At 31.4% G+C, this 26,732-nt stretch overlaps 1 protein-coding gene and 1 pseudogene across 1 annotated transcript; both read left to right on the top strand.

Moving 5' to 3' along the window:
- The first annotated feature begins 4,371 nt into the window (after nt 1-4,371).
- LOC139486258 (uncharacterized) lies at nt 4,372-24,918 on the top strand. Its single transcript, XM_071271044.1, has 4 exons — nt 4,372-5,057; nt 8,374-8,391; nt 19,010-19,033; nt 21,151-24,918. The coding sequence occupies exons 1-4, from the start codon at nt 4,414-4,416 to the stop codon at nt 21,320-21,322; spliced, it is 858 nt and encodes a 285-aa protein (XP_071127145.1). The 5' UTR covers nt 4,372-4,413; the 3' UTR covers nt 21,323-24,918.
- Nucleotides 24,919-25,037: 119 nt separating this feature from the next.
- On the top strand, nt 25,038-26,457 carry LOC139484346 (uncharacterized; annotated as a pseudogene).
- The last annotated feature ends 275 nt before the right edge of the window (nt 26,458-26,732 follow it).

The following is a 26,732-nucleotide window of genomic DNA, read 5'->3' as shown; positions in this document are numbered from 1 at the left end:
TTGAGATTTTTTTATCAAAAAAATTCCTAAAACGACGTTTTATAAATAAAACTTCAGAAATCAAGTTTTCAACCTATAAAATGTTTAGAGCACCTTAACCTTATGAAAATTATCAATTTCAGGTAAAAATCAAGTGTCATGTAGGTCAATACTTTAAAATTATTTTTTAAACTGTCATAGTGTGTGAGGTATCAAACAAAAGCCATTGAACACTACAGTCAAATATGACCTCATATTGAATTTGCGAATACTTCAGGTTTTTTTATAGACTACTCGTTGCTTTTGGGTTTTTTTTCACAATTATTACTGCTACCACAGTATTATCTTTTGTAATTGTGTATTTAACTCTGGTTAATATATATTACATTATAGGTCTTGTAACTATATCCCCCCTGTTTTCCCTTGCAACGTACTACAAACTTCAAAAGTATTCCATATAAAAAAAAGAAGATGTAATATGATTGCAAATGAGACAACTCTCCAAATGAGACCATATGAGACATAAAACAATTATAGGTCCCGTACGGGCTTCAACAATGTGTAAAATTCATACTGCATAGTCTTTAATTCCCGAAATGAATAATGTAAAACAAACAAAAATCTAACGGCCTAATTAACATGATTAATGTACAAAATAAATAAGAAAGAAACAAATATAGTATAGAGAAACAAACGGCAAACACTGCAGTACCGTCTCGTGACTTGAAACAGACACATACAGAAGGTGGCGGGGTTTAACTTTTTTAATGGCACGTCAACACTCCCCTAACCTCGGGGCTTGAACCATGTGTACCAGTGCAACCAGCTTTATACCAAATCAACCGTTATCTCCATCATCTTCATTTTCATCAACCGTCACAAGACGTGTTTTAATATTTCTACACATTTCACTCATGGCAACAGGTCTGCAAATGAATGGTTCTGCTTAAAGCGAACACGTTATTTTGGGTTTTTCTTTACAAGTACAGACAAGATATTGTAGGAAGTCCAAAGACATTTGTTCCTAAAAAATACCAGCTTCAAAACCATCCCTAGGCTATCAATTCATCCGAGATTTAACAGAGATCTAAAAGGGGGGTTAGGAAGGTGTGATGACATCCATATGCTTGTCTACAAAGATGTTGGGGAAACATACGAGACGTACACACTATCTTGAATTCGCTCAATTTCATGGTTGGCAACACATTAGATATCGTCGCACTTTACTTTAAGAAGCATAAAATGCTTTGGCACTCAATGTTTCAACAAGGTGTTCTGAACCAAACTCATGGTACATTTGTAAAACCAATCCTAAATTAAAAGGAGTAAAACAAAAACGATTGCCTCAACAATTGCATTTCCACAATTTCTCTGGTGCCATTTCCTGAGAAAAATCTTGGCTGTATGCAGTTTCATTGAGTAACCATAGAATGAATTGCAATAACTACGAAGGCATTGACTGAATTAAGAAGGAAGAGACAATTCATCCGAAGTTGGGTAGTCTCTTTAGAGTTTCGATGTCTTTTCTAAGTAAACTTGCAGCGAAATGAAATTAATATCTGTCCGTTATTTGTATCTATTACAGTTGACATTGAGATTTTGAGGTCAGTTTTCAATTGACTAGAAGCTTTATGGCATCATAAATAGTTATTTTGCTACTAAATATTACGTTATATTTGCCTTGAACTTGTTAAAGTTGTTTGACAACTGAATTTCTATAGAAATGAATGAGTTTAGACTGCATTTTACATGTAGAATATTTTAAATTAGAATCAGCGGTAAGAAATGATCTATATTTATCAAGTAACGGTGTCATGAGGAATGACCAATAAATCGTTGTCAATAGCCAAAATAAAATTAGTAAAAGTAGTTTCGTGTTCTGAGATATCTGCTTCCACGGGTTTGGATTTTTTTTATTTCGTTTTTAGCAAATAATTTGTAATACAACCAAAGTGACAGAGTGTTTGAAGTTTAAAAGATGGACGGGAAACTATTTCAACTTTAACTTTATCTGACACGGATGAAACATTTTTAATACGCTCATCTGATTCAAACTTGAATATTTTTTTTATCTTTCTAAAATGTTTTGTTGCAACAAAATATACATGCGCTCCGGTTGAACGACTGCATTCTAGAACGTGTACAAATACTCGAAACTGAGGGACAATTAACAGTCAGATAATTGTATGTGGTCATTAAATAATAGACTAGAAGCTTCTAAAAGGGGGAACACATATGTTTACTTGTTTAAGTTTTGTAATATGAACGATGATAAACTGCCTGCACGGAGTTCTTCAAATTAATAGATATGGCATAAAACATCTTTATGTTCACCTCATACAATCTTTTATGCAATGCAGATACACAAATCGACTTCCCTAAACTGGTAAATTGACTCAAAATTTCAATCGAGTTTTTTTTGGGGCATATTATGCACTTCATAAAATTTAAAGACTTTTGTCTTTTCTTTGGACTTAATGGAGCAAGTTGCAAAGGACTTGGTATATCACGGAATATTCACTGAAACTATCCGTCAATTATTTTGATTTTACAATAAGACTTTTCTGACAAAGTATATTTGATGTTTTATAACGAAAAAACATAGAATATAAACATATACAAACAAATTATGTGGCATATATCATTGCACTTTAATTGAAAATATGTGTATATAATAGCGAAAAAGGTAGTTATTTCATATAGCATTTGAGAGCAAATTATTGACTAATACACAAAATGTGACGGAAGGCAAGTGATTGAGTTCCGTGTTGAAATTGAAGATTTTTACTCCATTCTTTTTCCATTGATTTCTTAAGGTTTTTTTCATATTTTGGTTCCGAAATTTTTATCACTTATTAGTTTTATTAAATACTGTATGCTTAGAATATTATGGGATATTTTGTATTAATACTATGAAGAAGAAACTAAAGTTTGAGTCTGAATTTGCAATTAAAATTACCTCAATTTTAAATAGTCTAAACTTCGCAAATTTTATTGATTAGAAGGAAATAAAATACCGAATAGAATATTTTGACATATAAGAATAGCTTCAGGAAAAACTATTTCAATTAAATGAAAGCAAACATACACATTTTTTCATTTTGAAAAAGGGGGGTTGAAACTCTCCAATATACTACCAGTCATAAAAACGACTTTTTAGAAAAATGTGACCGTACAAAATTCTGACGACAGGGCAAAAACTAAAGAAGACATATTTGTCTTTAAGTTAAGATCATTTTTAGCCGTGTGTTATTTGGGGAGATTAAACTCGCGATCTAGACGACTTTTTACACTTCTGTCACCGCACTAATGACCTTTCTCGTAACAATTCGGTGATCGGAATTACGCATGTACGAAGAGGAAACTATCACCATTTACGTTTGCTTATGTAAAAGACTATTGATGGATAGCACATTGTTAATACCAATCGGAATACTAGTCTATACACAACATTCCATCTAACGCTATTAAAATACTCTACTATATTCTTTCTACATTTCGTACATATATTCAACCCATTAAATTCATCGATTGTGTCTCGGTTAAACTATTTTATTATAAGTTTGTGAGCTATTGTACTATCTTTTTATTTAAATCTATACATATCCATAATTTATCGCCCAGTGGGTTTTAATTGAAGAATATTTATTATGTATTACAAATACCAAATTTAATTATTGTGCTCTTTTATATACATAGCTATACAATGTATAATATAATAGTATAATGTTCTATTCTATATTTTGTTTACTGAGATTTAAATACTCATTCAACCAAAATATGTTTTGTAATTCATTCAGTAAAAAGTCTTGCATCGTATACTATTTGGATATTTGAAAAAAATTAAATAAAATGCCCATGTAAAAGAAGGAGATGTGGTAAGATTGTTAATGACAAAACTATCAACTAAGTTTAGATAAAGTGGATGTATGAAATAAAAGACAACCATACATTCTTGAACAATGAGAAAAACTAAAATGCACCGTCATGAATAATATAAAACAATTCAATTGAGAAGTCTAATTTATAACAAAGCAAATTACCAAAAGCAAATATGACAGACATCTACCAATGTATGTTTAAAATAAAATTTATGAAGATTAAACAGTGTTTGTACTCGTTTGGTTATTTTATGACTTTGAGCTCTTTTTACCAAGGGATATTTCTTCCTGACCCAACTCAATTCTTCAATATTTCCAGAACAATAACATACTTTCATATATCTGTGACCGTTTAAATGACAAAAAACAATGACATAATCAGCAGTTAAATAGGAAAGTGCGGTATACATCAATGTTAAAAGACAAAACGATGTATTTCATTACTACACCTTCAAAACTTGAATCACTCAAGCATTAACCGTAATTTTACTACCTTTCTTCAAGGATCGATGATATAGATTTTTGTCATAACTACCTGTAAACAACAACGAACATGGGTACGGCTGCTTCTAAAACTTGTGATATATGTGTGAATGGTTCAGGCATTAATTACTGTGAGCAATGCGAAGTCTTCTTTTGTTATAAATGTGAGGAATCACATTTAAGGAAGCCGGAAAACAGTGACCATCAATGTATAAGGGGACCGAACATTAACGCAGAAGTGAGACAAAACTGTGGTGAAAACAAGATAGAAAATTATGTGAAAACAAAGATAGATTCCCTTCAGTACATACTAAAAGAAATTGATACTGCAGAGCACAATTACCAGTCAGAGGTTAAGCAAATAATCCAAGCAATCAAAAATGAAGGAAGACGATTCAAAGAGCTAATTGATGAACAAGTTAAAAGCTTAATTGAACATCTGAAGATGGAGGAAGTGAATAAACTTCATCATTTTCAATTGATGATTAATGAGTACCAAACTGCTTTGTCTAGGGCACGCAACATGCAGAAAATGTATAAAGATACACAAACTATAACAGAAACCGCAAATTTGCATCAAAAACTTAAACAATTGATGTCAATTATAAATGCAACAGAAGATCATCATCTTCCAGAAATTCCATCAGTACAATATACTGCAAAGAATGTCACACAGAGTGAAATAGAGGATATGTTTGGAAAACTAACTTTAGAGTAAGTTTTTTTTACTATTAGCATCTGATGTAGTTCTTTTATTAGGTCTTTCCACTTTTCTGTGGAAAGACCTATTGTTTTTCTTATGATTATTTTTGTTTTCTTCCACCTAATTTTGTTCTTGCGATAAATATTTGTTTCGCAATATGTCGCTTAGATATTTGGTATATGATATCGAACAGTTTATGCGCTTTAGAAATTTACCCTGCGTAACCGAATACTTTTCTTTGTAGGAGTTATCTCCCCAAACACTGTTTTCCTTGTGTCCACGACTCCTTCGCAACCTTAAAAAATTATGACAAATTTATTTTATAAAATTGCTCGTTATATCCTTCGCATGATTTGTCCAATTTCGACCGAAGCAATATGGACACTCCATATGAGAGTTTTTTCCCCTTTTGTATTTGAAATTTTGAGATGTATTTCAAACTGGAACACCATAAGTGATAGAGACGTAGGATCTTTTGATTTGAGGTCCTTGGTCCAAAAAAAATGAAAATTAGGTCAATGTCAAAGGTCAAGGTCATATTCTAATTTTTGAATTAGGCTTATTTCCACTCATTTCCAGAAACCGTATACAAATTATTGCATATTCAATGTGCGCAATGAATATACAACTGCAGAATTGTTTTGTTTCATTCTTTCGCAAGAAAAATATAAACAATTAAAAACCAATTGTTCAGAGAACAATTGAAAGTCTTTCCACACCAAAGAAATTTTGATAAGATAGTTTCTTCATACTGATGCGATAAATAATGGTTTAATTATATTAATGAGTGATGTAAGGGAGATAATAAGCTACTTCCGGTGAAATGAATATCACTTCCGGTCTCATATGATAGCTTCTTTGACACTGATTCCAAAAATATATAGTTTCTATATACTTTAATATGTAGAATGGCAGATAATTGGCCACTTCCGGTTTGTTGGAAGTCATTGTTAGTCTTCAGTAATCAGTTTATGTATCTATATGACAAAATATATGGATTCTGAGTACTTTTATATGAAAAAATTGCAAAAAAGGCTACTTCCGGTTTTCTCAAGGTCACTTCCGGTAGTCATTTTTCAAGGTCATTTGTCACCTTACCTTTTGTACAAGGTCAAATGCCTTTATAATGAACTTAGTTGAAGTTATAATCAAATAACTTCATATCAAGACATATTAGGGGCACCAACTCCTATAAGATGCCATTAAATTGTATCAAACTTAATGTATCATATCTTCATAACAATAAAGCAGACATTTTGCAATTGTTTTTCTTTATGTATCTTTCAAAGCGTCAGAGAAAATGCAAAAACAAGCAAAAGTCACAAATTAGAACTTGACCTTGACCTTTGACCTTGACCTCATTTTCTAAGTTAGGACATAGGGGACTCAAATAAAAACATTCCAGGGTTATACGGTTAACTGTTATTGAGTTAAAAAAACATAACGACAAATTTATTTTGTAAAGGTAGATAACTACTATAAAATTTCAGCGAATCGCTTCGACCCAAATGAGCCAAAAATTCCTGAGGATGTAACGAACAATTTGTAAAAAGAATTTTGTCGATATCTTTTTTTGTTACGAAGAAGATGCACACAGATGATAAACAGTGAATAGGGAGATAACTCTTACAAAGAAAATGGTTCGGCTTAGTAGGGTGAAATTTAAAAGCGCATAAACTATACGATACCATATGAGAAATATCTAAGCGACATATTGCGAAACAAACATTTATCGCAAGAACAAAATTTGGCGGAAAAAAAAAAATAATAATAATAATCAGAAGAAATACAATAAGTCTTTTCACAAAAAAGTGAAAAGACTTAATTAACAAACAATTGAAATTTGAAATTTGGCTGATTATTTGTCATGGCATTTATTCACAATATAAACCAACAAACAACCAACATCAACAAACTGGCCAACAAGTTAAAACTTGATGACAATTGGTCACTTAAGGGAAACCAACAGTAAATGCATAATAATTTCTAGCTGCTGGGCAGATCCATAACAGCTTAATGAACGATATTTGAATAAATCACTGCCAGTTGAATCATGTTGATGATGACATCCAACGCACTTTCCATATTGAACGGAATGCCATGACGATAGACACTTTTTTTTTATCATTCTTGCAAATTCCTTGAATATTCAGGTTTCATTGGATCTTCCGATGAATATTGAAACGTCTGACACTGTTGATGATACATGACAATCTAATAGGAACATTCAACACATTTGGACCTGTTCACCATGTAATCTGAAAAAAACTAACTAAAACAGCAGCAATTTTGTTTATTAAAGGGAGGGAGGGTGGGTTGTGCAATATTGTTGATAAATATTCGTGGAATGAAAATTTAGCGGGAGCACGTGTTTTTATATGACCAAAGTCCACGAGGCGCTTCAAAGCATAGTCTTTCGTATGTTTAAATATATGGTAATAATTATTTAAATGGCAAAACGTAAATAATGGACTAACGTACATTTCAAACACAATAAACAACTTAATGTAATTTTAATGCAATAAATCAATTTAATTATTAGATCATTAAATTTTATTATTTTGACTAAATTGTAAGTTGCAACATGTCGTAACTTAACAATTTTACTTGAAGGGGTGCGTAGACAATGAATGGGAGTTTTTTTTCCCTATCATATCTAAAATTATGTGTAAAGTGATATAACTTATTAACCATACATATTAGAGACCTAGGGTCTTTTGATTTGAGATCCTCAGTTTGTTACCTTGAAATTGAGGTCAAGGTCATAGGTTAATTTGACGTTCTAGATTTTGACCTTTGTTTTGAATTCATATCTATACCTCATAAAGCCATATGAACTGACATTTTAGACTGATTTTTAATATTTTAATATCAAATAGATATTAACTGGTAGAAAGACCTTCAATTTTCTTTGAACAATTGGTTTTTAATAATATCCATCAATTGTTTAGATTCTCAAATTTGATAACAAGAATACGACAACAATATGTATACCAATCGGGATGATATATTTATAACACATTAAATATCAACACAAAAATGACAACACAGTTTTTTGGATTGACATCTATGTCATTACTCTAGTAGTGGTCTGTTTTGTCGTCCTTTGGAATTTCAACCAAAGATGAAGAACTGGATCTTTTCTATAGAACTTTGTTCACAAGGACGCTTTCATAACAAGAGTTGTAATTCGTGAATTAAAATCATTCCTTCGTTGATCTCATTGTCTGATCTTGACGAAAATAAATTGTTACCATCTAAAAATTGAATTATCATAAGTTGTTATTCTTTGAAACATTTGCTAATCTATCATTGCTTTAATTTCAGGACGTGGAAACTACATGAGTAAGTTCATTTACCTGTTCTCGAGACTGTTTAAGTGCATAAAAACAAAAATTTACCTGGGGTTTCGTGATCAAATTATATTCAATCAAAAGTCAAAAGATAGTTTTAAGGTAGATTCATGGTATACCGCCATCTTGGATTGCACAATCGCAGTACAAAATCGGTATAATTATTTGCCTAAATCTGCAAATTTGGAGACAAATTTGCAATTCAATGGTTAGACTGTTTTTTCTATATGAAGACAAATTGTTAATTAATCGTATTATTCAAAATATTTTAACAAATATCAATTTTTTTGGTATAAATTTTTTTTTTTTCAAATGAGCCATTTAAGGGGAAATAACTCTTTTAGTACAAAATTTATACTGGGCTAATAGGGAAATTTTTTATTTTTACTTGTAGCAAGAAAACAAGTTCGGTGACACCATGTTTTCTTTTTATTTTCTTAAAACATATAATGAAACCTTTCTTCTCACAATTTATTTCAAAATTCTATCTCATAGAATTCTTTTTATGCACACTAATGTGTTTTTTCATGAACAAACTAACCAAATTTTGGCAATTTTCAACGACCCATAGCTTGAAAAATAGCACGGTGACCCATACTTTTTATTAAATTTTTGAAAAGAGTAAATAAAATCTTCATTTTGGCAAATTATGAAAAAATTCTGTCTCAAAAAATATATACTTGTGATCTACCTTAAATTTATAACTTCATATCTGAATTTACTGCAATATTTAGGTCTATAAATCGACTGCAAAGAGTAAATAAAACTAATTTCTATTTTTTTGTGAGAGCCGTATTGATAACATATGACCATTTCAGTACAACATTGTTTTTTTTAAGAGATATGTTGTGATAAATTGTCGGACTGATGAGCCGTGAAGACGTGTCTGTTGTAATTCTTTTAGAAGTATTAAAACACTGACGGACTGATGAATGGGTAAGAAGTTGTTCCGAAATTAATAATGTCCATCAATTGTGTTGATTCTCAAATTTCGCAGCGAATTAAGGCAATTTCGATAAAATTTTGTCAGGGGCAGATAACCACGAAAGGACCTCATTATGCATTCATATATTCATTGATCGCGGAATCTGCGTAAGCTGCGTCTATCGATGAAACGGTATAAAATGGAATTACAAACATGTCTGTTAACTAGCAACGGGTATTCATATGATGTAATGTGATAATCGAAACTCGAATATTGTATGTTTGTGCTTTAATTATCATGGCAAACGGTTGCAATAACTGTTTTTCTTGACGAGATTGTCGGTTTGTGGACCCTGCCTCCTTTTGCGGATTAACCATTGAGTAGACGATCGCCGTGGAACAGATGTTTGCAGTTTGCAGAATAGAAGAACCTTGGAGAGAAAAGTATTCTCACTTCTACCTGAACATCTATCTAGAAAAGTAAGTGTAAGCCACCAAATTTGTATTATTTATGAAACAAACGTTGCATGTTTTGTTAATCATTTCCCTTTAATCAGCAATATATAACAGATACATTGTATCACAAATACTTGAAAGAAACTCATGTTTATTTGGAACTCTGCCTAAGAATCAATTTCATGAAACTTAGGTGATTTAGTTGAATTTATACAAAAGTTACCTTTCCATTCTATAAGATATATTTATTATCTGGTTTTTGAATATAGGGAATTTATTCATAATAAAGGGTGGAAGTTATCACTTTTTTTTGCGAACAGTGACTCAAACACACTAAAACAAATATTCATGAATAGTTGCTATAATGTACCATAAGTTCCCTTGTCCGTCCAATGAATTTTCGTCGCATCTTTCAGGAACATTACAAGGATGCCTGAAATTTGGTTTCGCCAGTTCACCTTATACTTTTAAGGGTATGGAAGGGGGGTTTCAGTAGTGACAGTAGCTCACTCATTCACTTGTTTGTTTGAGATACACACACACAGTGGGTGGTTGGGGAGGAAGATGACTATTTTGAGAAGTGCTGTCAGCATTTCTAGTTATTTCTAGTTAATCATAAAAATTGATTTAAAACATATCAATGAGCTAAAACGACAACATGTGTTCAATGTGTCCATGGCACAGCTCTTTATTTTGCATAAGATGAAGCAATTATAAAAATTCGAGGAAAAATAGGCATAATATTTAAGATGCAAATCATAATATCAAATAAGGGTTGTGTGGCTGACGTTATTTCTTTATTTTAGAAAAAAACTAGAACACACCCGCGAAATTGTTGGCATTTAAACGGGTTGTTGAAAGTATGTAAACTGTTTTAGGATGATTTTCTGTAAAAGATTTTATGGAGTAATTCAGGAAAGGTGACAAAAGTACTTGGTGACAAGACAATTTTGTAAGCCCTCCACTTTTTTCCGTTAATTTTTGTTTTTAATTTTTCTTTATACTATAAACACTCATGTACTATAAATAAAGTGTATTTTCTATTTACTATCAATTCCAAGTTTACTATCCAGGTGATATAGTCATAATAGAAACTGTATATATCCTATTTTGATCTGAGCGTCACTGATGAGTCTCATGTAGACGAAACGCGCGTATGGCTTATTAAATTATAATCCTGGTACCTTTGATAACTATATCAGTGACAGTCGCGGAAGGAAAGCATTGAAATGATCATAAATAGCAAACACATTAAATTGATAGTATATGGTATGATCATAGTATACCGAAAAACACGAAAATAATGTCCAAAAATACAATTTTATTAGTCCTCCCCGTATGGCATTCCACAATGAGCAAAGCCTTTCCAGCAAAGTTCGTTTTAAAAGGCCCCAAAAACACAATGTAAAATTTTTCAAAGGAGATACTGAAGCGGCCTAATTTATGTAAAAAAAAATGAAAACTAATTATGTAACACAGCAACAAACGACAACCACTGAATTACAGCCTCCTGACTTAGGACAGGCACTAAAGACACAATGTGGCGGGATTTAACATCTTAGCGGGATTTAACATCTTAGCGGGATCCCAACCCTCGCCTAACCTGGGACAGTGGTATAACAGTATAACATAAGAACGTTAGTCCATTCTTCAAAAATTATAATATTAAATGTCCCAATAATCATGATAGTTTCTGAATATAATGAAATATCTGTACCAGCAATAATATGTATTTTAAAACACAGACATGACAGATATTATTAATTCAATATACTGAAAGATAGTTATTATTTTTTACATTGTAGCTGCGGATTACTGATATCGATATTGAAGTATTTCTGTCATACATGTCATAGTATACATTTAGTAAAAGAGATACAAAACAATGTAGTTAAACATATTACTTTCATTTTAATAATTTTGTCATAATACATCTTATAGGCATATCTAGGTTTTTCATTTAATTCTAAAGTTTTATTATAGTAGTGCATCTTATTACATGTATAATATGAGCTGCATCGGATAGAAACCGACCTTATGCAAGTGTACGCATGTTTATATACGTATAAGACTTTGTATAATTTTGGAACATTTAAAAAACGATTCAAAGATAAATTTTGGTCTGATATATAGGGTTTTCATATCAACAAAGTTATCTTATATCAACAGTTATATATACTGATTGTTCATAGCGATTTTTTCAATCCGACAAAAGGTTAAAAGATGTATTGATATTCATTTGCTAATTTGCATAAGGTCGATTTCTATGTTATTTAAATGTGTGTGGAAAATTTAATTCTTGATCAAATGTTAAATGAAGACATGATGAAATAATGTCAGCGGAATTTTGTTTGTTAGCATTTTACAGTAACTTTTTGAAGAAGCATTTTTGCACTTACTTTTTGCATGTTGAACATTTCATTTAATATATATTAAATTTACATTGTCATATTTCAAGGATGATAACCTGCAGTGAGACAGCAGTAGAAAGTTACTTATAACTCATCATGGCCATTACGGAAGATCTGATTAACATTTATTTAGAAAGCCACCAGTTATGTCCACGAAAAGCAATGAAAGTAGAAAAAAACTGCAATTCTACATAATGTGCTGAACAGAAGCATTGACTGTTTCAAGACCAAATGATTTGGAATTAAGTGTTTTGATGCTGAAAGACAGAAGAATATTAGCTGGACATTTGTGCCTTTTTTCAGCATCATCATGTATCATTGAAGTTGATGTTTACTATCTGAGAGAGCTTTTAGCTCATTTAAAATGAATTCTAAATATAGGAAGATTATGATTTGTGAATTTTCTTACAATTGAAGTTTCAAAAAAAGATTTCATTAAAAAAAATGCATTTCGTGGATGTAATTTGTCGTCTCTTCAATGATATATTTGAAAAGTCTGATATATAACCAAGTTATTTGATTTAAAAATCAATCCTTCCTACAGATATACAGGCAATATATATAATATATATATGATATATAATACATGTTATTATCTTTCATGCTAAAATGTCGCCGCGGTTGACTATGTTTTATCGGGGTAGAAATCTGCTCTATCGCCCTCTCAGCTATGTGTTATTTATATATAGGCATTTACTGATGCACCACAAATGTTGTTACATGTAATATCAAACTAAGAATATAACATATAAGGACCAATGAAACAACTCTCCATCAGAGAACATTTAGTCATATATTGTCCACCAACAACAAAATCATATTTTATCATGATATATATATTTCAATTTCATAACACAGAATACAGGTATACAAAAAGTTCTATAGCTTATAAAGTGTTTTTCAATATTGGTACTGAGCAAGACCTCTGTAACAACCACAGAATACTTGAACAAAATAATTATGGGTATTTTCTTTGCTTCATTTATATCAGGTAGTAAATATGCACTTTTATTGCATAGCAATATAATATTTCCCACAAAAAGTAACCAAAAGTTATCGTGCGATAAATTCTAATATTGCACTAGTGCAATAAATCATCAAAATTTATGACGTCATCAACAACAAAATCTTAGTTTAAACCAATTTATACTTTCAAATATTATATTACTATACAATAAAAGGGTTATTGCATGAATATTGGGGAATATTGTCCCTCGTAGAACATATATTGCACTCGCAAGCTCGTGCAATATAAAATTCTACTCGGGACAATATTCCCCAATATTCATGCAATAACCCTATATTACTACATGACTACCTAGTTTGTCCTTACTTGGAAATAAAAAAAAATTGCAATGTTTTTACTTTTTGTTTCAAATAAAATTGGTTATACAATCGATACATTTTGCCAAAATTATAACAAAGGACACGACACGATTAGACCTGTTTTGCCCCCCCCCCCCCCTATTTTCTCACCTCACCCATTTTCTGAAATTAATTATTTTTCCAAACAAACTTCAAACCTTAGTGAATATTTTAACGTGATAAGTAGCTTTCCAAAACAAAATTTGAACAATGAGAAAATAGGGGGGGGGGGGGGGTTCAAAAACGGACCTTATCGTACCATGTCCGTTATTTTAACATGTTAAGTAATTCCATTATTTGTATACAGCATTTTCTGAAACTGCATTAATTAATCTCACATTTTTATACGCTAGTTTACGGAATGAATAATGATTAACAGTTGTTCGTCCGTCTGTCTGTCCGTCCGTCGGTTTATGAATTTGTACTGGTATTGTTTAATAGCTAATAATCTTGGGATTAAATTTACTAAAACATTTCTGAGTCTTTTTGAAGTATATATGTAAACCTCAGATCTGTGTACGACCTCAAATCGGTGTCCGTTTCTCAAATCTATGCCCCATCGTGACGTCAATCGCTAATCGTAAAATAGATTCGGCCTCAAATCTGTGTGCGATTTTCAATCGTGACGTCATTCGCAAATCTGTGTCCGTTAAAAAGATAAGGCCTCAAATCTGTGTAATGTTTTTTCCAATTTGTTTCGCCATGCGCAACTTTATGCCCGTCTATTAAGTTCGGCCTTATAGTTTTTTTTTCTTTTTATTTTATTAAGTAATTTCCCATAATTCAATATTAAGTTGGTGTGTGTTCTCCATGTATGTGCAAGAGCTGAAGTTTAGTATGCGTTTAAGAAAATCCGGCTAAATCATTTAGGGGGTATTTATAATATTGTTTCAAGTACGGTCTTATATGCTTTTTGTGTTATAAGTCATTTTTCCATGTGTGTGATTAAAATCTTTACATGCGTGGGTTATTATTGTATGCCGTCTTTAAGAATGAAACTACACATATTTATTTTACTAAAAGACAGCAAAGAATGAACATGTGTTTGCAACTTCGACGTACTTCGTTTTGTCTTATGAATTTGTTCATATCGCTGTTTCATTGACATTTATACCACTTTATCTATGTTTCTCCTTGAATACTAGTATAAAAAGATCATTCTACATTGATAAAAAAATAAAACGTTCTTTATATTTGAAATATTTGTGAATCACAATAGAACATATATCAATTGTTCGTTCTTAGCTGATATCTATTTAGTTCAAATGTAAAACTTGTAATAATGTCTTTAATAACGAAAATATTTCGCCGAAAAGAATCATTCTTTATGTTTTGGCACATTCCTTTTTTCAAGAAACCAGATGTAAACACTGTAGTCCCTTTGTTCATGGCTGGATTTGTTTTGGATTATAAATATTCCCCAATAGTAGTAGTAAGTAAAGATATCCCGATAATTGTCAGAAAACATTTCAAGAGGATAAATCTCTAGTTGACGTTTTTAAAAATATTCCATCAGTCCACTTTTCATAACAGATTTTCCTCCAGTTTAAAAAACAAAACATGTGTAATAATAGATAAAATGTTAACCTTGCTTTTGTCATATAAACCACTTCTTCAATGTTTGTTCGGTGTGAGTTAATGCTCCATGTTAAAGGGCGTACTTACACCTGTTAACTTTTCATTGTTTACTTGATGACGTTTTGTTATGTTTTACGTCAATGAAAGGACATAGATTTGGGTCAAAAATGGACATAGATTTGAGTAAATAAAGGACATAAATGTGAGACAATACAGGACATAGAGTTGGAACGTCTATGACGCAATATTAAAAAGGACATAGATTTAAGGAAAGGACATATATTTGAGGCCGGACATAGATTTTAGGCTTACATATATAAACTTGCTAACTTGTGAATGAATATTTTCACAGTGTTAGATTTTTTTATATTCTGTATACATGTTATAACTGTATCTAGTATGTTAAACAAACATGTTAGGTAGACATGCACAGAAAGGAGACTGCATCCTCAACACAGACAGAAATTGCTATCTTCTTATTTTGAAATTGCATACATATTTTTGTTGTACAGATATAATTTGATACAAGAATGAGATGATATCATATGGTATAATTGCCAATAAAGTTTTGACTAACAATTAAATCGTTTTAGCTTTTGTGATTGTGTCAGGGAAGGATTAACCACTGATTATACTCTGTCAATGATATTTATTAGGCAGTAGTTCTATGAGCATTAACATATCATTTTAATTTCCATGCTGAATAGTTTGTCCTGTCCCCTAATATGCCTATACGTGTGTGTCGTGATTCATTTACCTGAAACATTTGGATTGTGTACATGTATATGTAAAAGTTGTGATTAAGTTAATAGTCATTCCTGTACATTCATACATAATAAATATATAGTACTGATATCTATAATTCCTTTTATTCTGACAGAAAAGAAAAACCATTCATTTCCCTCCTATCTCAGCTGGTGACGGAGAAACAAGTTTCCTGATTTTAGCATGTTTAAGCATGTTAAGATTAACCTTCAAATATTATGGCACTTGATAATAAAATTGATTGGTTGTGCTGAATGTCACTTACGAACTTTTCGCTATTTCTTGGCTGTCCATTTGTATTGGCAGATTGGTGGACACTTTCGTAGGCAGGAATTTAATGTGAAATGAGCCGCAGAAAAAAAAGTTCACTATTACCAATTTCATGGTACAGATGTATACTATAACCTAACGGGAGGTATTGTGCCTGATGTTCATATGACGAAGACATAATCTTTCAATCAGTTTAATTGAGGTCTGGAGCTGGCATGTTAGTTAACTGCTTGTAGTCTGTTGTTATTAATGTATCATTGTCATTTTGTTTATTTTCTTTTGATACATCTTCTAACATCAGACTCGGACTTCTGTTGAGCTGAATTGTAATGTGCGTATTGTAATGCTTTTACTTTTCTACATTGAATAGAGGTATAGGTGGAGGGTTGAGATCATCTCATAAACATGTTTAACTCCGCCCAATTTTTGCGCCTGTCCGAAGTCAGGAGCTTCTGGCCTTTGCTATTTTTAATTTTAGTTTCTTGTGTATAATTTGGAATTTAGTATGGGGTACATTATCACTCAACTAGTATATATATTTGTTCATGGGCCAGCTGAAGGATGCTTCCGGGTGCGAGAATTTCTCGCTGCATTGAAGACCTGTTGGTGTCCCTCTGTTGCTGTCTGTTCTATGGTCGGGTTGTTGTCTCAAAGAAAACAAGAAATTAAGATGATATATATGACAAGGTTTCTAATTAAATCATAGGAAAATGTATCTGAAACTAATCGGATGTGGATTTTTTCACAGATGAGCTTTCAATTAGTTGTATATGCATCCGATATTTGTCAAACTGATTATCACTTTAGGGTATAGAGTAAGCATAAATATTGGGAACTCAATGCCATAGCTTCAAATCATTTTCAAATTTTATAACTAACTCATTCAAAGGACACCGAATTGAATCCCCAATGTCACTGCTGGTGTGTGCTTTGGAAAATCTCAAACTAAATTAAATAAGTAAAAGGAGGGCAGAACAGTGTTAATATTTAACTAATTAGAATGTTAGAATAAGTGAAATATTGCTTCAAATGGGGTGAAATGGAATATTGTAACAACATGCAGGAAATCACCAGGACATAATTTAAAGAAGCAAGCCATACAAAATAATGGCCTGGCAACGGGTAAAATTTATTTTCATTCGGACGCAATTACAAATCACCATGCCTTCACCAGAAAGAATTAAAAAAAAACAAAAAAAAAACCTCCCAAATATGAGTTACAAATTAATACCAGTCACACTTGAGAAACAGAAGAAATTCAACTAGTGAAATCTAAATATTTATATGCAGGTGGGAGTTCATATTTATAATTTTAACATCAACGTCACAGAGCAAACAAACAAATCTTGATTTTTGGTATAAATTAAGTTCTTTGTTAAAATGCAACTTTTTTCATTAAAATATTAATGTTTTCCAGAACACAAGCAAGCACTATAAAAACCTAGTACGCTATTATTTTCTTACAATGAATTTGAACTCGCAAAATAAGTACTGCACTAGGACCCCAGATGCGGATTCCGGATTTGGATAAAAAGTAGGGGGGCGTGTCCCAACACTAAACAAGTATTGAGTGCGAAAAAAAGTGTAAGTCTGTATTAACCAAAAATTGTTTGATAAACCAATCTGAATCCACCTATGAGCCCATCTGTATTCGCCTCTGCCATTTGCGGTAAATATACACAAGAGGTGGAATGCAAATTCTTAACAGAAGATGAAAGTACTCTATTTTATGAGTCCAGCCTGTCACAATTAAAGTTGTATGGTGTGAAAAAAAAATCATTTTTGAATTGGAACCTTCAATACATTCAGCAAACAATAAGAAAATATGTGTTTATTTGCTCCAACATGTCCTTAATTAAGGTAACGCTAGCGCTTCACTGTGAGTACAAACAAAATACACTTATCTTTTCCGACAGCCGATTTTACTACTACGGGGTCTTTCAAACGTTTTTCTTTCGCATTTCAAGGCGTTTATGCTACTTCATGTTAAATTAACTGGAAAGGGGAGTTGCAAGAGCTATACCAACACACTGGTAGAAATGGGCACATTTTGCAAAAAATGATGTGCCTATTTATATAGCGTTCTGTAAAAGAAATTTCCCAACCTGAAGTGCCAAAAACTCAATAAATCGGAAAAAAATCTCCTGGTTCTGTTGGTTTTTTATTTACAAATCCTCTTTTAAAAACTAGCAACATCATTTTTCTAGTGAAGTAAGTTATCTTAACTACAGGGAGTTCAAAACCAGGAAGATCCGATCTCACCTTGCACCTGCCCTTTTGACTTTTTTAGAAAATGTCCTTACTTTCAGTTTGAAGTCACGTGACACTAGTGTATTTATATTTTTTTATAAATAAAAGTTTGAAATATTTTTCAGAATAGACCCTTTTCCCTCTGGTTACGCTTTTGACGTGCATTTTGGCCTTTAGACAGAGGAAACTAACTTTGAGTTCAATATGATTTTTCCTGTGTATAAAAAATGGAAATTTCTTGAAACGCCCTTAACGTCCCTACGTTGATAACAACAATACCAAAACAATATGTATACCAATCGGCATGATATATTTATAACACAAAAATGACAACTCAGTTAACTCTAGTAGCGGTCAGTTTTGTCGTTCTTTGGAATTTCAACCAAAGATGAAGAACTGGATCTTTTCTATAGAACTTCGTTCACATGGACGCTTTTATAACAAGAGTTGTAATTAGTGAATTAAAATAATTCCTTCGTTAATCTCATTGTCTTATCTTGACGAAAAACAAATGTTCCTATTTCAAACTTGTATTATTATAAGTGGTTATACTTTAAAACATTTGCTGATCTACCCTTGGTTTAATTTCAGGATGAATGAACCACCCGAAAACCTGTAAGTTCATTTACTTGTAATCGAGACTGTTTTAGTGCATTTAAACTACAATACAAATAACCTGGTGATTTGTGATCAAATTATAATCAATCAAAACCCAAAAGATTGCTTTACATTAGTTTAAAATTAATTGTTTCGTTTTTGAATTTACTTCAATGTGCAAAAATCGACTGCAAAAACTGAATAAAACTAAATTATATTTTTCGTTAGAGCCGTGTTGATGAAATTAGACCATTTCAGTACAACAAGAATAGTGATTAAACGGTGATGATTTTTCGAAAATGCTCATGAAATTTAAATGAAATGATAATTTAATGCAGATTCGGTGTAGTATTTAAAAAAAAATTAAGTATTTTCGTACTTATCTTAAAATATTTGTATCGTGATTGATTTAGCATTACTTATTACAAATTACATTGCTGGAACCTTTATAGAAAAAAGATATATTTGAAATTTGTTTAAAAAAAAAGACATGCCTTTATGCTATGCAAATAACATTTCAGCATATTTCCTGTATTTTTTTTGTGAAAAATAACCTATTATGAAGCAAATTAGATAAAAAAAAATTGAAGGGTCAATAATTTCAAGTAAAGTAAAGATGTGATTGTATTTTTATTAAACAAAATCACAAGTTTATGCATATGTATCTTTTAATTATTAACATTTTATCAAAATTATTTATCTACATGTAAAGGCGTTCTCAATTACTTTTTGAAACTGGCATTGCATTACTTTTAATATAAAAATGTAGTGTTTGCATTTTCAATATCACAGGAAACGATTTTTAACTTTTGATTTTTTTTATTAGATATAAATTTATTAGTTTTATGCGAAATACATAAGAATTATTGTCAAAATCCGCATAGGGTCCATAGAAAAACCCTCCGAAAGTTCTATCAGTATCGGTTGTGCTCATTACTTACATCCCTTGAATTTAATCTTTTATCTACGCCATACGTGCCAAAGCTCTGGTTACAGCCGTTCAGCACCCTTATTATACAACCGATCGTTAAAAATTGTTATGTATGTCTAGTTCCGATGCAAGTGATATGAACGAATTACAAGAATTAGAAACAAAAGGTTCGTCTGTGTAACCGTATGAGTATGAACAAACAATTATACATAAGTGTCCTCACAAACAACGTTATATTGCTGGGTCTTTCAAGTGCTCCACGAAACTTCTTTCTAAATTATTAAAATCCATTTTATCAGCAATTCAAGACGGGCTTCAACATTATTATGAAACTGCCTATTCTAGAGGTGGCGTGAATCAGATGTGGATACTTAAAATTTCCAAAGATCTTTTAGAGTAAATACAATCTAACTCTCTTTCATCTTGTAATAGTATTAAAACATTTGACTTTTCTACACTTTACACAAGTATTCCACATTCCAAACTAAAAGACAAATTGAAAGAGTTGGTATTGCTTTGTTTCATAAAAAAGAATGACCAACGTAGATACAAATATCTTGTCTTATGGTGGAATAAATCCTACTTCGTAATGGATCACTCTGATTCAAAGAAAAATAATCTCTAAAATTGACATTATCAAGATGCTTGATTACTTGATTGACAACATATGTGTTACGTTCGTTCGGAGGACGTATTTTTCAACATACTGTCGGCATTCCAATTGGAACAAACTGTGCCCCTCTTCTTGCCGACTTGTTTCTTTATTATTATGAAGCTGACTTCATTCAGGAACTTTTAAGGAAAAACAATAAGAAGTTAGCAATATCCTTTAACTCTGCTATCCGCTATATAGATGATGTTCTTTCATTAAATAATTGAAAATTTGATGACTATGTTGAACGCATCTATCCCATCGAACTAGAGATAAAGGATACTACAGATACAGATGACTGTCCCTTTGGTATCTTTCGTCCCTCTTTTATGACTTTTGTATCTTCATGTAGTGTTTTCTGTGTAACCAGACTCATTTTGACTACATCAGAGGCGGTCAACATATAAAATAGTTCAGAAAAAATATTATGTTGTCAAATTATCGGCATCGAATGTCAATAGTTTCAGCATATACTGATGCGTTTGATATGTTACTTTTATATGTTTGTTTTGTATTTATATTGTATAAATGCAACTGTTTCTTTATCAACAGGTATTACAATGATTACAGTATGGGTACAAGCGTAGATCATGCAAAACTGATGGGTCTTAACAGCTTTATGATTCCTAGTACAACACATAATAAATGGTCTGATGATTTATTCGACAAATTTAAAAAAGATGATCCAGACAAAACATTTGAACATAAACAGTCAAACTTTTGAAAAAAGCTGTGTATCTTGTTTGTTTAATTTGTTTAGGAAAATTTAAGTGTTATTTCTAGATATAAGGGGATTTGATTGCATAGTGGTCTAAATACAAATTGGGTGCAGACCGAGCATTTCAGGTAAACGGACAGAAAAAAGTTAACGCGGGTTTTACTTGCGTCCAATTTATGTTAACACCGCGTTAACTATGCGTTAGCTCCAAAATTTTAGTAAACATAAAGGCTAGCGGCATTTGCTTTCACGTTTACCACTGCGTTAACGCGAATAAGGTGTGTCTTCTATTATTTAAAAAAAAAACCAGCGTTTACTATTTGTAGTAAATACATGTTAATGCAGATTGTAATCGTTTTCTGACATATCACATGATATTCTCCGTAAAATGTCTAACTGCACATTGTCAACAAATATATAGACAAATAAGTACAATGTATGATACATGTGATGTGAAACTTTTTAATTTTTTTGAAAATAATATGCCTTTTAGAAACGTAAAACCTTTTTTTATTTATTGTTTGTCAATGAAAATGGATTTTAAATTATTAAGTAATCCGAAAGCATAATTTGTCTTGAAGCCTGATCATGATCAATTTGCCTAACGGAATGGTAGCAACAATTGACCACTTACTCCTGATCATATCCTGGAACGTTATGCGTTAGTTTAACAGGTAAAATGCTATCTTAAATATTATTTTAACATGTTTGCACCATATGTATTTATTTTTGGCTTATGCTTTTTTTTTTTACAAAATTGCGTAAAGTGATAGCCATTCATCTATTATTTGTGATTTACACATTTGCAATTAAAGACAAAACCTTTTTTTTTATATGCTTGAACAGACGTTTATACCTCGGAATGGATTGTTAGACATAAACGTGGAGGAAATAAAGTTGTGGCATTACCAATAGGAGCCAATATTTTCCATATAAAATATTATACAACACCATTAAAATTTGTTCTTATGATCCTGACCAATGAATATCTACACTTATTCAGAACTCTTACGGTCTACGATAACTTACTTAATATGTCGATTACAATAAAGATTGACAATATTTCTATATTTCATTATTGTTTAACATAACAGGGAAGAAACCAATATCTTAAAAACCAAATTGTTTCATCAACAAAAGTTCGGTACCCTAATGATGAATAGTTTCACACAAGTTGAGAGTTTTTTTTAAGTCTGCGGTTATTAATATTTATGTCACTAACAATCACAAATGCCAATAATTCGCGTTTTATATACATAATATTTTACTGGTTTCATAATTTACTTTTTTATACTTTAGGATGAATTGTTAGATAATAAATTGGGCACCTTCAAGTTTAATTTGGCATAATGTGTTGTTGCATCAACAAAAAGTGCCAATATTTTTCATTTGATTAGAATAAAATGCAAGGTCTTTAATTTTTTCTTTTTGTCCTTAATGATGAATAGTTTAACACAAGTCAAGAGCGCTCTAAGTCTGCAGTTCCTAATATCTATGTCACTAACAATCCAAAGTGCAAATATTTTTTTTTAATCAATATTATTGTGATGGTTTGATCATTGAATATCTTTTATACCTCAGGATAGATTGTTCGACATAAAAGTGGGAATTGTTTTTTATGTTTGCATAATGTGTTGTCGTCTCATCAAAACAAGGTGCAAACATATTCCATTCTGTTATAATATAATACAAAAGCATTAAACTTCTTTTCTTTTTGTCCCTAAGGATGAACAGTTTTACACAAATCCAGAGCTCTTTCAGTCTTTACGGTGCGAGGGACTTCATATGTATAAGGAGATACGCTGCAATGGGTCACCTGTTTTAGGTTAAAAAATATGTGAATAGGTAGGGAAGTCTATCCTAAATATATGATCGAGCTGGTCAATAAGTTTCTCATTACTTGTTATATGAAAAGCCCTGTATTTTTGGCTTAGTTTTTCAACAGCCGAAAGTACCACCGTTGAGCTCGCCGTAGGTAAATATAATAAATCTTACCGTCAACTTTAAGCATCGCTCCGAGCCACACTTCAAGAATAGGCGATATTTTAACATGTTTTAAACGGCTACTAATAATTGCACACTTTGGAGTTAACAAATGAAAGACGAGAAACGCGTTTTTCGTCCTGTTATATTTGGTTTGCACCCAACTGTATTCTAAATATTGTATCGGTATTCTAAGGTCGAGTGTTTAAAATACTTATTTCCTATCAATATACTGTTTGATCGCTGTAAACGATTGGAGTTCAATCAAGTTAATAATATGCAAACTTGCCTTGAAAATGCTCACCAAGTGTTTTTGTAATCACTAGATTGGATAGTTTGCCAAGAAAATTGCATAGTGTCATCGGTAGTAAAATTGTTATCACATAGTCGCTTACGCATCAAACAAACCAAGCTTTACAAAGTTATTAACTACTGCTCTTGTTTTATATTATCGTTATTGCGTATTCTAATCTTAGTCTTTATGCGCGGGCGGGAAACGAAAAATCCTATTAAATTTCTGTTTGTATGTCGCGGTACAAAAATGTGTAGTTTAACATTGTGTTTTTTCAATGTGATAACAAAAGTAACAACTGTTCGATAATAACGGATTAGTTTGTTTGTTTTTTAGAAAACCCCATCTTTAATCACTACAGTTAAGATAATTTGCTAGTATAAAAAAAGGTTGTGTATCATAAACCGAGCATGTTCGATATAAATATAAAAAAAAAATGAAAACATTGACAGCATTGCCGTTATTCTGAAGCAGGGCACGTTGCTGCATTGTTCGATTGCTTTTTTCTACAAACATATGTAAGGGTGTACACCTCAGAGGTTCCAAAACACTATAGAATTAACCATTTTTGCTTAGCATGATTTAAGTTTTTGGTTTATTTGACAGTAAAAATGTATTTGGTTAACCAAAATCAAATTGTGGAACACTTCGGCTTTGCTACTGCTATTTTTGCTACATATCTTTATTCAGAACACAAAACATATTATTTACACTGCATGGCTATTACTGTGTAAAAATCTAATAAATTTGAAAAGCATCATTTCTTGTACCAATTTTCTCAATATTTTGGCTAAAAAAACTTGCTTGATAAGTACTAATATTTGAAAATATTAAAAAGCACAAAGTACCTATTGTTAATACAATTTTTTGTTCACAGGTTAGGTTTAATTATTTTAGTTTTTAAATTCGTTCATATTTTCAACCTGTATAAAATGATTTCCAAAAAAATATTCGGAACGATATTTCGACAAGAAGAACTTAAATATGACCTTACCCGAATGAGTATGGCAATCAATATCTTTTCCTACAAAATGAAGGAATTTTGAAGAAAAAACAAGTTGTATATCAAACGTAAAAGTCAGTTTTGTGTTAAATGCAGAAGTCATACTATCCATATATGTTGAATGAATATTTTTTTTCAGCAGAAAATCCCCCCTTTCACTGCAAATACAATGTTCATTTTGAACAATTTACATGTGCAAACGAAATCATACTGTTTACATGTTTTACTGAGTAGAGCAAGCTTTCAGTTTTTGACATATATAACTATATGTATATATAACATGTATAAATATATACTAGGTAAAAACTTAGTTCATAATATTAATATAAGCATTTCATTTAATATATGTAACTCTATTAATTATTCATAATAAAATAGATGTATTTATTATCAAGTTTAGTGTACACTTAACCAACACAAGGCCGTCGCTTACTAATGAATGCATGTGGTCAAAATCTAATGTAAACCGCATGTGAACAATGATTTTATTCAATGTGAAGTGAAAACATATACAAATGTATATATGAATAGGCAAATGTGGTGTGATTGCCAATAAGACAATCTCGGAGTACGTCTACCTAAGCGGACCCTATAAAAAATATGGAAAACTGTAGTAAATCTTAGTATATAGAGATTGGTCGCGCCAAAAATTTAAAAGCAAAAATAGCCCGAAAACAATAAAACAAAGTCAAAATCAAATTCCCCAGGTGAAGTTTTGTTTAAAAAAAACTGTTGTTTAAAACAGTTGTTTTAAATCAGAATTTCAAAATCTAGCAGAAATACGTCTTGGTAAGTGTAAAAAATGTCCACGCTTCCGTTACTTAGGTAGGTTTATCACGTGATAAAAATTCCATTATCTGTGACCTCTACGTCATGAATATTCATGAAATAAGTGACGTCATAGTCAACCGTAACGTAAAATCAGCTGTGTTTACGAACAGTACAAAGTACAAACGGAAATTCCGATGAAGTTGAAAGATTTGTTTAGTATTTGTATAAGTGTTAAGAAGATATTTCAGTGGTGTATATTTATTAGGACTACTTCTGGAGTTATCTGGAGAGGAATGTAAAAGGTGTAGCCATAGACATTTAGGATTAAGAAAAGACATTCCCGTTTTAAATGACATTGTTATTGGAAGTGCAGCAACACAAAATGCAGTTCAAAAGTTTCTATCAGAAACGGATCCCGGTTTCAATGACATAATCTAAGTTTGGAAAAAATATTATTTGTTATATATTTCTGGATTTATTAATTATAGCAAGAATTTGTTAAGCATGAACTTTCCATTGTAACCAAACAATCGTAGATTGGTACAATTATTGCCGTGAAGTCTGTAAAGAAATTTTGGAAATAGACAGTGAAAAAATAGGAGATGATAGCGTAATTGTTGAAATAGATGAAAGTAAATTTGGAAAAAGAAAATACCACAAAGGGCGTCGAGTTGAAGGTCAGTGAAGGTTTGGTGGTATCGAAAGAGACAGGGAAAAAAGTTGTTTTGCCACAGTGTCAAAAAGTTCAAAAGAAACTTTACTCAAATTAATTAAAGACAATATAAAACCAGGAACAACAATAAAAAATGACTGTTTGAAGACATACGATTGTCTAGGATCTGAAGGATTTGGGCACTTAAAGGCCAACCATTCTGTGAATTTTGAAGACCCAGAAACCGGAGTACATACAAATACAATTGAAAGTACCTGGCGTGTACTGAAAAAATCACTACTAAAATACGGCACAGTAAAATCATTATACGATACTTATTTCAGTCAACACTTTATACGAAAGAAATATATTATCGGCTCTGAAGACCCTTTCTTATCATGTGTAAACCTCATTTAAAGGTATATAATCCAGAAAAATAAAAAAATAAACATTGATTACGACAGAAATTATCAGCATCAGTAAACCTCGTCCTGTAACTAAAAAACCCAGAGTACAACAACAAATAACAAACTCATTTAATACTAGTCTGGATGAATTTCAAGCTTAAATTGGTAAGTGCTTTAGATTTTTTTTTTAATTGTTTAGTTACACTTGTTAAAATCAATCTTTAATTATAATTTGCATCGTTTCTTTTGAAGCGGTGAACAAAAATGGCCGCTGTTTAAGTTCTAGCATAGGAACGTAAATTATGGTT

The sequence above is a fragment of the Mytilus edulis genome, chromosome 8, assembly GCF_963676685.1.
Source record: "Mytilus edulis chromosome 8, xbMytEdul2.2, whole genome shotgun sequence".
NCBI lineage: Eukaryota > Metazoa > Mollusca > Bivalvia > Mytilida > Mytilidae > Mytilus > Mytilus edulis.
The sequence above is the reverse complement of the archived record's forward strand: the minus strand, read 5'-3'. Positions and strand labels throughout refer to the sequence as shown.

Coding starts and splice junctions, on each gene's coding strand:
- LOC139486258 (XM_071271044.1), top strand. CDS start 4,414: ATGGGTACGGCTGCTTCTAAAACTTGTGATATATGTGTGAATGGTTCA. Junction 19,034..21,150: donor AATGAACCACCCGAAAACCT/GTAAGTTCATTT, acceptor CTTTATCAACAG/GTATTACAATGATTACAGTA.